This window comes from Copadichromis virginalis, linkage group LG10 (assembly GCF_057382275.1).
Source record: "Copadichromis virginalis isolate Kocher_CV1m ecotype Utaka linkage group LG10, C_Virginalis_male_GT1.1, whole genome shotgun sequence".
NCBI classification, from domain to species: domain Eukaryota; kingdom Metazoa; phylum Chordata; class Actinopteri; order Cichliformes; family Cichlidae; genus Copadichromis; species Copadichromis virginalis.
This window is the reverse complement of record NC_140627.1, coordinates 10568276-10585498: the sequence shown is the minus strand read 5'-3', so window position 1 is coordinate 10585498 and position 17223 is coordinate 10568276. Positions and strand designations below refer to the sequence as shown.

Here is a 17223-nt window from a genome sequence, read left to right as displayed (position 1 = left end):
TTCACTTTGCCCACCTTACCTATTGAAATCTTGTCCAAGAGGCACTCCTACTGTCTAAAATTTAATCCATGTTGCCTTTGGATTACAAATGTATTTCGTTTGACACTTTAATTCACTGCAGAGCTCTAGTTCTGTTGCCAGGCAACTCTGTTAAGGTGCACACAAAGGATCATTATAGATTTCTGGGGTGCAACTGTTAACTTGTACTCCTTTTAAAATATACTGTACCATTCTGTATCCTGATAAGGCTTCTGTTGCATTTCCCCATGCTTTCAGTGCACTTCTCGCATACGGTTCAATATAAAGCAGTCAGGTTCCCTCTTTCTTTTTCTTTTTTTTCCTCTCTCCTTTTTTTTAAAAATATTCAGCTAAATAGGCTTTCTTGCAGAAATCATTCCTGCCTGTAAATTTGCCAAGCCTGGGCTCCAGCTCCTCTGCAACACAGTGAAAGAATCAAGTTGAGTGCCTCTTCTTATGCATCTATCAGACATATGTTACTAACAGGAGATGACAGCATGGCCCACAGTATTTAAGTGGTTCATGGTGCTTGTACTCTGATGGCTACGATATGACATGATGAGCCATAAATATGTCAGATATGACTCAAATGAGCTCTGAAAGGATATGGCAATAGAGTATTCATACAAGATATTCTGCTTTGAGGCCCTGTCTAAACCCCATTGTGGAGCAATCCGCCAAAATTTCATCAGTAGATTAATCAAATCTGTCATCAATATCATACCATATCTGTATCAACAGAGTCTAGTGGGTTCTTCCTCAGTGTTACCAAAACTGTAAAGGTGTGACACAAATATGTTTATATTTTTCAGGATTTTAAAATGTGATTTCTCCTTTGCTGCAGTTGAGGCATTTATTTTAGCAGCTCTCTTTTCAACAGTTTTTTTTTATTTGTTTGTTTGTTCTTATAACTGTGAACTTTACCAAGCTTTGGTAATATTTGCTGCCTGGATGTATGTATGTTGAAATTTTGGAACAGCTCAAACATTCTCCTGTGTGGAAATCAGCAGGGCATCATCAAAAGGGCTTTTTTGTCTGGATGAAAGTTGTAAGTCATCTTTTGTTTGAAGCCTCCAGGAAGATCAATGCTCAGTTGCAGACTGTTGTTGTGGATAGTGGACAGCAGGGATACAAAAGAGAGAGATTGAACATAGGATTTGATAATGAGAAATGCGGTGGGATTACATGTGCATGTCTGGCAAATGGGCCTTGAGACAGAGGGCAGGACTTGTGTGAGTTTGTTTGCACAGTGATTGAGATGCAGTAGGTGGATTACAGAGCTCTTCTCACAAAAACGTGCTAACTCCTAAAGGCCTCAAAAGAGAGCAGCTCACTCAAACAGAGTAATCTCTTCTGATGATATTTTTGATATGTTGTTTTTCTGCCTCGTTTCACTGCGCCATGGTCTTCTCAATCCCCAAGTCTGCAGAAAGATCAATGTTGAGAACACATTCTGCTTCAGCAGTGACTGGGCGTTTGTAGCCAGAGATGAAAAAGGTCACTATGAATCTAATTAACTATGATTTTTCAGTTCCCTGATAAGATGGCAGAACATGAGGGCTCCCCATCCAGTTGCATTGGAACGATTACTTTTAGTGCAAGCATGAGATGCAGACACACTTCTGAAATCGCCTAGCTCTTGGAATGTATTGCCAATCGGCACATCTTGGATGTGGGGTAACAAATCAAGGCAAGCGAGACCATGAGAGATGCTATTTATAGCAACACATAGATGCCCATGCACAAGCTTGCACATGCTGAAATACCAACTTGCACACCCCTTGTGCACATATTAGGGGAAGTTTTAAGTATGGTTGAAGGCTTTTTTCCCCACTCCCAAATCCAATTATGTTCCAGTTCAAACAAATGGAAGTGTATGCATGGTTTTCAGCCAGATGCTGCAGCAATAGAGATATAAACTCTGAAGATGGGAAGTTTGAGAGGCAATAAGGTACCCAGCAGAGACTGGATATTGAGGATTAATTTCTCTCATGTTTGGTTCTGACTTTATTTCTGTCATCAGTCCATCCTCTTCAGTGTATGTCTTTACTTCCCTGCACTATTAACTATATTTCTTTCACAGAGACACTTTGGAAGTTACTTATATTTTACAGTATATTATAGGTAAGGCACAAATTAAATGTGTTCAAATACCCTCTGTCTCTCTCGCTCTCTCTCTCTCTCTACACACACACACACACATATATATATTGTACTGTTATCGCTACGTGTTGGATACACTGTGTATGTTAACGCAGGTCAACAGCAAGCCAAACTCAATTTTCATGAGCCAGGAAACTGAGCGTCTTGCTCCTTTATTACAGTCTTCTCGACGGCTTACAATCTTTTACAACTGTGGCTTGAATAGCTCGATGAAAGTGCTGAGTGAAACTAAAAAATAAACCAGAAAATAAAATATCCTTTAGCTCTTTGACATTGTGAAATAAATGCACAAAAGAAATAGTTAGTGACAGAAAACATGTATCAAAGTTAGTCTTAGCTGCTAAGTAATGATAAACAATAGTTTTAACAATCCTCTGATATGCAAATTAGATCGCTAGCATCATTGCTATGTTTTAATAGACCATGCTCTAAGCAAAATCCGCTTCTGGGATAAGGCTAATTCCTGGCACAAACACATTCACAAAACGATCTCTAAATCAGCTCTTATAAACATATAAAACAACCAGAACATGTAATAAACTTACAGCCATTGCTTTCGATGGTGTATATAAAGATTCAGGCCACAGGAGATGAAGTTTAAACACAGATAGGCAGGTTTTCTGTACAATGCTTTTCCCGACTGACTGCAGCGTCTGCTTCCCACAATGCATTGCGAACACAGATTACTCCTTCAAAATAAGATACAGAAAAACTAATGCTGACTGTATAGAACATATTTTTAACTAAATGACTCTCTTTTTTAACATAAATTACCACAGATGAAATATGACATTTTATCACTAAATTATTATGAACCATTTTTTTTAATCTTTTACTTGGGACAGAACACTCCCCGCCTGGCATTACTGATGCCACTACTACTTTTTATCAGTCACTTCCTTTTCTAAGAGCACAACAACATCCGAAATGGGACGCAGGTAAGTCTTTGAGACTCCCTGGGAAGATGTCCTCACTTCGACCTTTCTGACCTTCCCATCACTGCTTGGAAAGGTGGCTGTGATGATAGCCATTGTCCATTCGTTTCTGGGTGCTTGATTTTGTTTCAACAACACAATGTCGCCTGACTGAAGATTGCGGTGTGTTCCATGCCACTTGCGCCTTGATTGGAGGGTGTTGAGATATTCGTTTCTCCAGCGACTCCAGAAACCATTGGCGAGTGCTTGCACTTGTTTCCATTGGTTCTTGAGCAAGTCTTTTCCACAAAAGTCTCCTGGTGGAGAAGGAACGCCCTGCTTTTGGGTCAGTATCATTGCAGGACAGAGTATGAATGGTGAGGAAGGGTCAGTCGAAATAGGGACCAAGGGCCTTGCATTGATTATAGACGATACCTCAGCCATTAGGGTACAAAGCACCTCATGTGTGAGACGGGTGTGTTTGTTCTGCAAGAGCATAGAATCCAATATTCGGCGAGTTACCCCAATCATCCTTTCCCAGACGCCCCCCATGTGAGAAGCATGTGGGGGGTTGAACTCCCATGTGCAACCGTTGGCATGAAGATGGTTGACAATGTCGGGAGGGTTCTTGTTTGGTTGTGCCATGCCAAGCTCCACGCTTGCTGCGATGAAGTTGGTGCCCCTGTCTGACCGCATTTGTTTGGCTGGGCCTCTTATTGCAAAGAATCTGCGTATTGCATTTATGCAGCTGCAAGTGTCCATAGATTCAATGACTTCGATGTGTACACCTCTTGTAGTCATACACGTAAAAAGTATCGCCCACCTCTTACTTTGTGCTGCGCCACCTCGTGTGCGTCGAGTAACCACTGACCATGGGCCAAACACGTCCAACCCAACATACGAAAATGGAGGGCATGTTTCAAGTCTTTCAGGCGGGAGATCTGCCATTTTTTGAGTCTCTAGTTTCCCCCTGAGTTTCTTGCATGTTACGCAACGGTGGATAATGGATGAGACCAGTCTTTTGCAGCCTACAATCCACAGTCCAGCTTGCCTAACTGCACTCTCTGTGAACTGCCTTCCTTGATGCACAACCTTAGCATGATAGTGCAGGACAAGCAACTTTGACACATGATGCTTGCTTGGCAGAATTTTTGGATTCTTTAACGATGGGTCCAATGAAGCATGTTTGAGGCGACCTCCAACTTTGATGAGGTCTTCACCCATGAATGGGTCGAGGGCTACAATGGGGCTAGAGGCGTGGATGGTTTGATTGGCTTGTAGAGCAGCGTACTCATCAGGAAAAGCGTCCCTTTGAACAGACTGGAGAATGAGGTTACTGGCCGCATCCATCTCCTCTGGAGTGCGTGGTTCTCTGCATTTATGCCAGCCCCTGCATGAATGATTTGACGAGTTGCTTGATGAGTGAGAACGAGCTTGGTGAATTAAGAAAGCAATGGCACGTACCAGTGAGGTCCAGCTTGAAAAGCGTTGGAAGCGTTCTGGTGTGAATCCGCTCTTCTGAATCTGAGTAACAAAGGTACTAACTTGTCGGATTTCAGCATCCACTTCAGGTTCAATCAGCTCAAACGATTCATTCGTCTCTGGTTCATGTAGTTTGTAAAGGAAGTCTGATCCCTTAAACCACATAGTGTCCATGAGCTGCAATGCAGGTACTGACCTGGTTGCTAGATCAGCTGGGTTTTGCTCTGATGTAACATAATGCCACTGTTCAGGGGATGTGGACTGGCGTATACGATGAACTCGATTATGTACGTAGACATAAAAGCGCTTTGAATCGTTGCAAATGTACCCAAGAACCACCCTGCTGTCACAGTAGAATTTTACAGTGTTTGGTTTATGATCAAGTTCATCCAGAATGAGCTCCGCCATCTCCACCGCTAGAACTGCTCCACAAAGCTCAAGACGAGGTATTGTCGGTTCTGGTTGGGGTGAAAGTTTTGCTTTGCCAAGCACAAATCCGACTTCACATTGTCCCTCTGCATTGACTGTTTTCAAATATGCTACTGCTGCAATAGCCCAGCTTGAGGCATCACTGAAGACACACAGTTCAGTGTAAGTGGACATGGAAAGGGAGGCTGGTACATAGCAGCGCGGCACTCTTAGGCGGCTCAAATCTTGGAGGGACATTTTCCACGTTTCCCATGCGTCCATCTCCTCTTGGGGGAGAGAAGCATCCCAATCTTGGACTCCATTTGACATTTTGCGTAACAAGAGTCTGCCTTTGATTGTCACTGGCGATGCTAGTCCCAAGGGGTCGAAGATGCTATTAATCACTGAGAGAACCCCACGGCGGGTATAGGGTTTGTCATTGACGGCTACCTTGAAGGTAAATGAATCAGTGTTAATGTCCCAGCACATTCCTAGACTTCTCTGGGCCGGTAAAGCATCGTCGCCGAGACTCAAGTCTTTAATACCGGAGGCCAAATCCTCTGGCTTGAATGCTTGCATGACTGAGACACTATTCGAGGCGATTTTGTGGAGCTTGAGGTTAGACTCAGCTAAGGATGCACATGTGCGCCTGAGCAGATCGATGGCTGCAGACTCTGTGGGAACCGAAATCAGCCCGTCATCGACGTAGAAGTGTCTCTCGACGAAGTGTCTTGTGTCTGCTCCAAACTTTGCCTCACCTTCCTGGATGGCTCTTCGAAGGCAATAGATGGCTACCGCTGGTGACGGACTATTACCAAAAACATGTACCCGCATGTGGTACTCCTGCACCTCTTTTGACAAGTCATTGTCCTTGTGCCACAGGAACCTCAAATAATCTCTGTGGTCTGGTCTAACCAGGAACCCGTAAAACATCTGCTGAATGTCAGCAGTGGTTGCAATGGGCTCTCTCCTAAACCGAATCAGGACACCAAGGAGGGTGTTATTGAGATCAGGGCCTGTTAATAACACTGAATTGAGTGACACACCAGACTGCTCGGCACTAGAGTCAAAGACCACCCGTATCTGACCGGGCTTCTGGGGGTGATATACGCCGAAAATAGGCAGGTACCAGCACTCAGTGTTATCATCAATGGGTGGAGCAATCTCTGCATGGTTGTTTTTAAACAGCTTGTCCATAAATTCTGAGAACTGCTCTTTCATTTGAGGGTTTTTGGTTAAGTTGCGTCTCAGTGAGTTGAGTCTAGACAGCGCTTGGTCTCTGTTATTTGGAAGTGGCAAGCGAGGGGACTTGAATGGTAAAGGAGCAATCCAGTTATTGTTTCCATCTTGGTGGACTTCCTTTTCCATTATCTTAAGGAAGGTCTCGTCCTCAAAGGACAGGGCATGCTGGTTGTCATACTCTGTGCGCTCAAAAACTTTCTCTCCAAGCTTTTCTTCTGCTGCATTGGGTTTCGAACTGCGTTTTAAGAAGCTACTCTTGTGCTCCCCGCCATAGCATGGTTTTTCTTTGATCTTCATGCTGTTAGGACAAGGAGTGAGGAGAGATGGACGTCCGTTGGAGAGCACGTGGGTTTTATAGGCATTGACCATTGGCCTGTGAGCATTGAGGCATACTTCCCCCACGATTACCCAGCCTAGGTCTAGGCGCTGAGCAAAGGGAGCATTGTGGGGTCCGTTGACTTGTTGTCGTGCCTTGTGGACTTGTATGATGTCTCTGCCCAGTAGAACTGCAATCTGGGCAGCTGGGTCGTGCTTAGGTATCAGAGGAGCCAGATGTTTCAAGTGGGCATGGGCAAGAGCGACTTCAGGTGTAGGTATTTCATCTCTGTTAAATACTATCTCATCACATTCAATGAGAGGAGGAAGGTCTAGACGTGGGCCTTCACCTACAGGCTCAATTTGGAACCCCACTGCTTTCCTGCCGAGCATTTGAGTTAGACCAGCACACGTTCTCATATGGTATGTCAGAGGGCTATCCTTGATTCCAAATAGCTCGAAGAATTCAGGACGCGCCAGCGAGCAATTGCTCTGATCATCAAGAATGGCGTACATCTTAACAGACCGTTCTGGTTGACCTTTAGGGAAAACTTGAACTAGACATACCTTGGAGCAGGAACGCGGAGGACAGCCTTCACCGCAGATCTCAGTGCATCGTGACGTTACCTTGGGTAGAGTGTTGTCTTGAGGCTGAGGCTCTGGTTCAGGTGCATTTTCCGGCTGGGGTTTTTGACCCGTGTCAGGGTGCATGGCAGAGCAATGTCTTTCACTTTGGCACTCCTCACACTTGACCTTCAGGTCGCAGTCCTTTATTGTGTGCATGGGAGAACAACAGCGAAAACATCGTTTGTGTTCTTTGAGTATGTTTCGTCTTTCTTGTAGTGGTTTGATCCGGAAAGCTCTACATTTGGCTAGAGAATGCGTTTTCTTGTGGACTGGACAATAACGTGTTAGATCATCCTCTCTGATACTAGCAGAAGCACTTGTATCAACCTCTGTTCTGTTTACAGTTAGAGGTGATTTGTAGCTAATTTGTTTGAATGGTGGTCTCTCACCTTTGTTGAGGGGTTGACTGCTGCATGACACAAAACTTGGATCGTTTCTCGCTTTTGCCTCCTCTTGGACAAACTTTACAAAGTATGAGAATGGAGGGAACGTCACATTATATTTTTGTTTGTATTTTGAACCAGTGTGGAGCCATTTATCTTGTAAGCCTGGAGGCAGCTTTTCCACTATGGGCTTAACCCCACGTGGTGTGTCAAGGTAAGCGAGGCCTGGGAGGTAGGCTTCGTCTTTAGCAACCTGCAGCTCTAGGAGCAAATCTCCTAGTTCCCTAAGTTTAACATTGTCTCTGTTTGTAAGGCGAGGAAAACTGTCCAGTTTTTTAAACAGGGCATTCTCTACTACTTCGGGTGTAGCATAACACTCCTCCAGCCTATCCCATGACAACTGGAAGGCAGCTTTGGGGTTAGTGGTATAAACAGCCCTGATTCTTTTAACATGCTCTGAGGACTCTTTACCGAGCCACTTGACTAGGAGATCTAACTGCTGGCTGTATGTAAGATCAATGCCTCCAGTTACATTTAAGAATGAAGACTGCCATGCTCTAAAATTTTCAGGGGTGTCATCAAACTTAAAGAGCCCTGTTGTGATTAACTCTCTGCGTGCAAGGAACCTAGCAAAGTCAGCCATAGGTGCATCACTATTGTGAGGAGCATGGTGACTGTTCGGCTCGACATACTCTCTTGGTGGGTCAAAAGTTTCCTCCTCTACGTACATTTTTGAGAGTACAGGTGGAGAGGAGGTTGGTTTCCTTGGAGTGAATGATGGCGCCTTTGCTGTCAGTTTGACTTGAGGTGTTCCTTCTTCAGCCGGATGTGACTTTAGCTGGGTTTGATGTTGCACGTACTCCATAGTTCTCTGTCTGATAACTTGTGGTGGGACTGAACTTTTTAAACTTTCTCCTTTTTCTTGTTCAACAGCTGCGGCAGCTTCTAGAACCTCTGCTTTTGCCGTAGCAGCTGCAGCTTTTTTCTCTATCTCTAACATCTGTAAATCCATTTCCAGATTTGCTTGCTGCTTTTTAATTTCCAATTGTCTCTTACTGTACAAGGCTTTGGCATTTGTAGCTTCAGCAGAACCTCTTGCAAAGATGGCTGCTTCCAATACACTGGACCTTGAGGACAACTTGGAAGATGAGCGCTTGGAGCCAGAGTGTTTGGATCGGGAGCTAGCCTCTGATGGTGCTTTGTCTCCTGAGTTAGCCATTTCTTCTGCCTTCTCCCCGTGGGCATCCATCGCTGTGGCATAAACTTTATCTTCCACCAACTGCTGACCTGGCTTTTCACTGTACTGTTATCGCTACGTGTTGGATACACTGTGTATGTCAACAGCAAGCCAAACTCAATTTTCATGAGCCAGGAAACTGAGCGTCTTGCTCCTTTATTACAGTCTTCTCGACGGCTTACAATCTTTTACACTGTGGCTTGAATAGCTCGATGAAAGTGCTGAGTGAAACTAAAAAATAAACCAGAAAATAAAATATCCTTTAGCTCTTTGACATTGTGAAATAAATGCACAAAAGAAATAGTTAGTGACAGAAAACATGTATCAAAGTTAGTCTTAGCTGCTAAGTAATGATAAACAATAGTTTTAACAATCCTCTGATATGCAAATTAGATCGCTAGCATCATTGCTATGTTTTAATAGACCATGCTCTAAGCAAAATCCGCTTCTGGGATAAGGCTAATTCCTGGCACAAACACATTTACAAAACGATCTCTAAATCAGCTCTTATAAACATATAAAACAACCAGAACATGTAATAAACTTACAGCCATTGCTTTCGATGGTGTATATAAAGATTCAGGCCACAGGAGATGAAGTTTAAACACAGATAGGCAGGTTTTCTGTACAATGCTTTTCCCAACTGACTGCAGCGTCTGCTTCCCACAATGCATTGCGAACACAGATTACTCCTTCAAAATAAGATACAGAAAAACTAATGCTGACTGTATAGAACATATTTTTAACTAAATGACTCTCTTTTTTAACATAAATTACCACAGATGAAATATGACATTTTATCAATAAATTATTATGAACCATTTTTTTTAATCTTTTACTTGGGACAGAACATAAATATATATATATATATATATATATATATAATAGGCCTTTGACTTTACTCCATTCCATGTCTTTCTGTTAAAGTATTGCCTTTAAATTCTGTTTGCCTTTAATTCAGTTTTGTTTAGCACCACAGCTCTTTGAGATTGAATTGGAAACTTGCCCTAGGGACATTTATTTAGATGAAAAATACAGCTACAGTTGACCATTACAGGGCTCTGAACCCACAGCCAATCACACACAGATACTGCAATTTGCAATGCTGCCAGGGCTCCTGCTCAGCAACATTATAGTTTATGACCAGATGTGATCTGACCAAATTTGGGGCCAATTCCAGACATTTAAGTAAAATTTGGGTTCCTTTTTGCTCAGAGGGGTAGTTTTAAAGTTATTTAAGTGACAGGAAGCAGTTTGTGAAATTAAATGGTTGTTGCTCCTTATGTATGGACACTGCTTGTGGTGTACCCAGGGGTCAGTTTTGGGCCCATTTTTATTTTTTACTTATACATCAATGACATTTGTAAAGTGTCAAAGTATTAAAAATGGTACTCTTTGCTGACTATACAAACTGCTCTGGTCATGATCTGCACCATTTACTGGATGAAATGACTAATAAAATAAGTAAAGTGACGTTCTAGCTTGATAAAAACAAATTATCGTTGAATTTTAATAAAACTAAAATAATGGTATTTGGAAATAGTAGTTTACTGTATGTACAAATGCTAAGATTCAAATAAATGATGTTGATATTGAAAGAGTCAGTGAAAATACATTTCTGGGGGTAATAATAGATGAAAAACTTAACTGGAGAGCTCACATAAGATATATTCATTTCAAAGTATCAAGAAGCATTGCAATCCTAAAAGAAGGTATTAAATGAGATATTACTTTATATTCTCCACTGTTCACTGGTTTCACTATATTTAAGCTATTGGCAAAGGTCTGGGGCAATAACTATAAAAGTACATTACATTCACTTTTTGCTCTTCAAAAAAAGCAGTTTGAATCATCCACAATGCAGGTTATAGGGATCATACAAACTCAATATTCTTGCAATCTGAAATATTGAAAATTGCTGATCTAATGAGATTTCAAACTCCACAAATTCTGTTCAAAGCAAAAAATAATGAACTACCAATTAATATTCAGAGTAGGTTGTTTGTTTTTTTTTGTTTTGTTTGTTTTTTTTGTAAGAGGAGGAAGCTGTAATTTAAGGGGTTTTTATAACTTCAAAGCTGTGAAGGCACATACCAGAAGAAAGCTTTTGTGTTTCTGTGGATGCAGTGAAGCTCTGGAACAGCTTGAAGATGGAGTTAAAGCAGTGTTCAACCATAAAGCAGTTCAAAAAGGGTTATAAAGATATGATCTTCATGAAATATGCAGAAATTCAGTGAATGTCTCTGTTTAGCACATTTTATGATGTGATGTATATATTATATCAGAAATAGGTTCCTTATTATTACTGCATTATATCAGTAAGGAAGCTGACTAAATATTGACCAATGACTTATGACAAAGGATTGGGATTAAATATGTGTGTGCTTCTTCCCACCTTCCTTTTTGATATGTAACTGAATCACAACAGTTGAAGCAATGTTGAAATGTATTAGCTTTATTTTGTAAAGCAATTTTCCATCTTTTTTCTTTGCTAAATGAACTTTGTGTATTTTTTACATAATCAAAATAAATTAACAAACAAACAGTATAAGTACGATAATTTAAAAAAAAAATACAGTCTTCAAATGTTTCCACATTTAGAAACCTTTTCAGAGTCATTGGATACAAATTCCAAGAAACACGTTTTCAAGAAAACACCAAGAAAGACAAAACGATTATGCCACCTCTCCTTCCTGCCGTAGCTGGCCAGTTTCCCGAAATAGTGTCTTATCCCTCCAAAGGGCAATACAGAAAAATAGGAAGGAAAACTACCATCTCCAGAACAAAATTAAACAGATTGAAGAAGAGAAACTTCAACTGAAGGAGAAGTGCAGACGAATGGAACCACAAAATAAACACCTGGAAGAAAGACAGCTATACCAGCCCGACATCAAAATTATTAATGAGGGCTGGGGAATAAAGTTTGGTCAAGCCCGAGAGCAGATTGTGTTCCTGATTAAAGAAAACAAGGAAAAGAGTGCTGAACTAAAATAAATGTCCGACTAGCTTCAAGACAGGAAAACTACTATTAAGAAGAAGCAATGGGATCTCCAATACATGGACCATAAGAATAAGGTGCTCCAAGGAAAGCTCGATGACGCTTTGGAAAAAACTAAAGAAATCCTCAAACAGATGGAAGAACAGGACATAAAGCAAAAAGACATGCAGTGCAAGCTCAAAGGCATTTAGGGAAAATACAAAATGCTGAAAGTTTGGATGAAACATGGCGCAAAAATAAAGAACCTTTAAGAGAAAGAGCAATAGCAAGAAAGACTGAAAGAAGAAAAACTTACTCTCCAGGACTTTGAGAGTAAAAAAAATCTAATTTTTCAAGAATTTTGTTGAATTGAAGGACAAAACTACTGAACTGGACGACAAAAAGGAAAAACTGGAAAAACAACGTTCACATATGGAGAAAATGATCAATCAAATGGCGAGAAACAGCTCAGAGCTCATTAAGGGGGTATTATTGTCCGTCAACAATTTGAAGCACGAACATACTGAAATGCAGGCGCAAAAGAAACAACAAGACAAAATACATGAAGACCTGCAGTGTATGCTCCAAAAAATCCAGAGAAGAACTCAGCAGTTAGAAGACATGCACAACGAAGTACAACAGAGAAATGCAGACCTGCACAAGGCAAAGTTAACACAGGAGGCAACATACAAAGAAGTGAAGAAAAGCTTGAAGAAAAACAAGTAACTTTAGAAGAAGTGGAACAAAGATGCAAGAAACTTGAGAAGCAAAACAGAGAAACAATCAGACAACAAACAAACAAGTTGAAAACTCTCATCCTGGAAAAAAAAAGTACTTCCACTTCCTCCACCTCTGTTCACCCCCAACCAGTCCCGGCAGTTGACTGCCCCCTCCTGAGCCTGGTTCTGCCCGTTTAAAGGCAATTGTTCCTCCCCACTGTCGCCCAGTGCTTGCTCAGAGGGGATTCTTGGGGGTTTCGCTCCTCTCTCTCCCCTTTTATTTTTTTTTTACCTCTTTTTACCTTGTTCCTCTATTTACTTGTTTAACTTTTTTTCAACTTATCTAACAAAATAATAAACCAACCTTAATTGATCCTTTGAGTATTTTTCATCTAATCTTTACAGGATTTTTACAAAACATTTTCAAACATTCAGACCTGTCTTTTATTTTCTTCTTGAAACCTCATCAATGGTGACCTAAAAACCTTGGAATGGTTTGAAACATTGAAATAGTTTCACCTGAAAGTGGCGAATCTATACGTGCGTTGTCATTTCCTGTTTGCCAGTTGTTTGTAAGTTGCTGTGTCTTGCTTTCACATCCACTTAGTGTCATTGCCTCATTGGAAACTTGATCAATATGGAAAAAGGAATAGACATTGAACTGGAGAGTTATTAATTCACATTTATAACTTGGCAAAACCAAGGTGGAGGAAGAGTGGCCTTGAATATGGAAAAAAAAAACCCTGAAATTTAATGTGGTGGATAAGATGATGATAGCAATTGAATAAGGTACTGTAATGTATAACAGTTGAAATGTTTAAAGAGTAAAAAAGTAATCATTAGCGTTATATACAGAGCTCCAGGTAGTAGTAGACTGGATAAAGAAAGAGCTCACAAAAAAACTTTCATTTGTGGAGATCTCAATAATCATTTGCTAAACCCCCATGAAATAAAAATCACTGAGGAATTTAGTAACACAATGTACTGTTTGAACCTATTCCCTAACATTACTAGACCTACCAGGATCACATTATTATTGTGCAGCTCTCATAGACACCATTATTACAAATGACATTGTACGTGTGATTAACGACATCAGTGACCATCTCCCAATTTTTACAGTCTACGATAGGAATTACAAGATTAATAAAGTGGACAGTAAATAAGAGCACAGACGAGTAAGAACAGAGGAATGAATAAATGCATTTAAAACATTTTTAATGAAACAGAAGTGGGGTGAAATATATCAGAAACAAGACATTAATGGCACGTATGATGAATTCCTTAGAATATTTATATTATTGTGTAATACAAACCTTCCAAAAAAGCAATATAGTAGGAAACATAAATATATGGACTGTCCATGGATAAGAAAAGGTCTTCAAGTAAAAAGAAAAATGCACTATACAGAGATTTCTTAAGAAAGAGAACTGAAGATGCTGAAATGACATACAAAAGATATAAAAATAAGTTAATAAATATACTAAGCTATAGTAAAAAAGAATACTATAAGGACCAATTAGATAATGTAGAAATAATATTAAAAGATTATGGGAAATACTGAACAGTGTTATAAAACATGGGGGGTCTAGACTGAACAACTATCTGATGTATTTCATTGATAAAATAAAGAATATATTATGGATGTTTGGCATTTTTTTGTAACTACTGGACCAAATTTAGCAAGAACAATCACTGATCCTGGGTAAGCACAGGAAAAACTGGATACACTGATGAATACACTTATTGAATGTTTCTCACAGCCGTTGATGAAAATGAAGTTTCTGAAATTTGACTTGAAATTGTCAAAAAATGTAAAAAGCTGAAATCTTTGGATTGTAATGATATTGATATGATAGTGGTTAAAATAGACATTGAGACTATTTTAAACCAATTTACATACATCTGTAATTTATCGTTTCAAACTGGTCTATTTCCAGACAGAATTTATTTATTACCAAGATATGCCGAGCTGCAAATAGTGCAGGCATCTATCATTTATCTACTTAAAAGCGATCCCTGCTGCTTACTTTCCCGCATGCTCTCCTGGCTTCCAAGTTAGCCACAATATAGTCACTTTAATACAACAGCTCTTGGCTAAATGCAAAATTAGTGGTCGTTAGAGGAAATTACTCAGGTTGCAAGTGCACTTCAAGAGTGTAGATGTCTGGGTCCAAGAAAACGGACAGTCTTACTGAGCTTAATCACTCAAAGAGAACCTGATTAAAGTTTAAATCTAAATAGTCAGAGCAGTCAGTGTGACCATGAGAACTTCACATGAGGGAAATAAAACAATATGTTTAAGTTATATAACACTTTCTTATGGTGTATTGGATAATAAAACACAAACAATGGACAAATGAATAAAGGCACATTTGAGATCACAAGCTCGTGACTCATTAAACAGATATTTCGAAACAAAAGATTACAATGTGGAAGAAAATTAAATATAAAACATACAAGATTTTGAAAAAAAAATCATGGCAAGCTAGAGCTTCTGGACTCTCTTTACATCTCTACGTTTCACTCTTGTCTTTTCTGCACTGTGCCCTGTGTTTTAACCTGTCCGCTTGTTTTGGGTTTTTCATCCTTTATGAGCATTTTTTTCCCAGTGCATAGTAGCATTTTCCTTGCAAAAGCGCAACACTAAACGCTGCCTTCATTATATTTCCTATTAGCTCAATCATATTACCATATAATATTAGCATATTTAATCTCTGAAGTTTAAGACAATGAGTGTGTCAGACAACACCATCTAAACCCTAAACCAATCAAAATTTTTATCCCGTGCCCTTCCCAATTAAGTTTCAACACTGATCCTTTCTCTGGCTTCCCCAAAGCTAATCCCCCCCGTCTCCAAATCTGACACCAAAGAATATCCCACTTGTGCTTTCCCATTCCATCATCTTATGGCATTATGTCAGAAAAATACTAATTAACCAAATATAATATGCATTATAAACTCGGTCTGTGTGATAGTCAGAACTTGCAGTTCAAAGCTTTGACTGTGATTTTTATATATCAGTATTAACGTTAATATTAAACCCACCCAAAGTTAAAGAAATAGTTTGCCATGTGACTTGAATTACAAATAAAGGGATTGTTTGAATATTTGATTAACCAACATCATACTTAATGAGTTCCTTGAATTCTTCAAAAGGTACTTTTTTTTGTCTGTCCAACTTTTTATGCAGTTGCTTGCTGGTCCTACATTAAAGTAACACATATAGCCCTTTTCCAGTAACACCTACTTGGCTCATCTCGACTCGGTTTTGGTCATTTTTCATTGGAATCGAGTACCATATAAGTTGCGTGGCAAAGCAACCGAAAGTCTCATAAGGTCATTTTGTATGCGACATAAACGGCACAACAAAGGATTATTTCAAGGCAATGGTATGCCTGCTGCTCAGAGTAGCCATGCCGCACATGAAAAGGAGACCTGATACTGCTATAGTACATGTTCCAGTCTGAGCAGCAATAACCCTCCTAGGAGTGGGCAAAACTCTGCCTGCTGACTGTCTAATGCTCAGCTGAAAGATCTGCTCAACAAAGATGGTACCTTTACTCCTGAAACATAGACAGGAAGGCAGTAGCTGTTTGTTACTCCGCTAACATGCCAACATCCTATAATTGTCTTTTGTGTCTGATGACTCAGGATCTCATCTATGCTTTATGCAGATGATGTGGCTCTGCTGGATCCTTTGAGGGATATCTTCCAGCTTGCACTTGGGCCACTCACAGTTGAGCTGATAGGATAAGAATGAGCACCTACAAATCTGACGCTGTGGTTCTCAGCCAGGAAAAGGGTAGAGTGCCCACTTGAGGTCAGGGAGGAGTTAGTGGCCCACTCACAGAAGAGCTTCACATCTAAAGTAGCCAGCTGAGGTGGTACACGCAGTTGATCAGCATGCCCCTGAGCTTCTTCTAGAGTATCTGGGGATCTTGTTCATGAGTGACTGGAAAGTGGAGGGGGAAGATGACTGATGGATTGGTGCAGCATCTACAGTAATGTGGACTCTGTACCAGTCTGCTGTGATGGAGAGAGAGCTGACCCAGCAGCTGTCGATTTACAGGTCGGTCTATGTTCTACCCCTCACGTATGGTAACAAGCTCTGGGTAGTGATTGAAAAAAAAATGAGATTGTGGATATGAGCAGAAATGAGCTTCCTGCGAAGCGTGTCTGGGCTCTCCCTTAGAAATAGGGTGAGGAGCTCAGTCATTTGGGAAGGACTCACAGAAGAACTGCTATGCCTTCACATCCAAAGTAGCCAGTTGAGGTGGTACAGGCAGTTGATCAGAATGCCCCTGGGCTTCTTCTAGGTGAGGTGTTTTGGGCATGTCCTAGGAGATGAGGAGGCCCCGGGGCAAATCCAGGACATACTGGATCTTTGGGCTGGCTAGTTCTGTCTTTATTTCAGTGATTTTATACATAGAAATGATGCAGATTCATTTCATCTGGCCGATTTTATTATTTAAATGATGGTAACGCCATTGCTGTTTTGTGCTAGATACAAGAGTATTCTCTTGAAAAGGAGAGAGGACGAGCTCTACGGGGGTTGTTTAGTACATCATGGTAGCACAAAGCATTCACAAGGTATTGTTGTTTGAATACAGACAGAAAAATCAGCTCTGCCCAGATTTTACCATGTGAGCATCACATTTTCATAACTCCTCAACCATTTTGGTGTATGAGAGAAAATTCAAATAGTGCGCGAAAGATGATTTTTTTTTTAATTTT

The 17223-nt window shown here is 40.4% G+C and overlaps 2 protein-coding genes across 3 annotated transcripts in view; one reads left to right on the top strand and one right to left on the bottom strand.

Moving 5' to 3' along the window:
• pcdh1a (protocadherin 1a) overlaps positions 1 to 17223 on the top strand; it is a 113595-nt gene that overhangs the window by 57007 nt on the left and 39365 nt on the right. The gene's annotated exons all lie outside the window — the stretch shown is intronic.
• LOC146699852 (uncharacterized) lies at positions 2236 to 8892 on the bottom strand. The gene is made up of 2 exons (XM_085469768.1): positions 2727 to 8892; positions 2236 to 2409 (listed from the first exon to the last, which is right to left on the bottom strand). The coding sequence occupies exon 1, from the start codon at positions 8799 to 8801 to the stop codon at positions 3060 to 3062; it is 5742 nt and encodes a 1913-aa protein (XP_085325894.1). The 5' UTR covers positions 8802 to 8892; the 3' UTR covers positions 2236 to 2409; positions 2727 to 3059.

Coding starts and splice junctions, on each gene's coding strand:
- LOC146699852 (XM_085469768.1), bottom strand. CDS start 8,801: ATGGATGCCCACGGGGAGAAGGCAGAAGAAATGGCTAACTCAGGAGAC.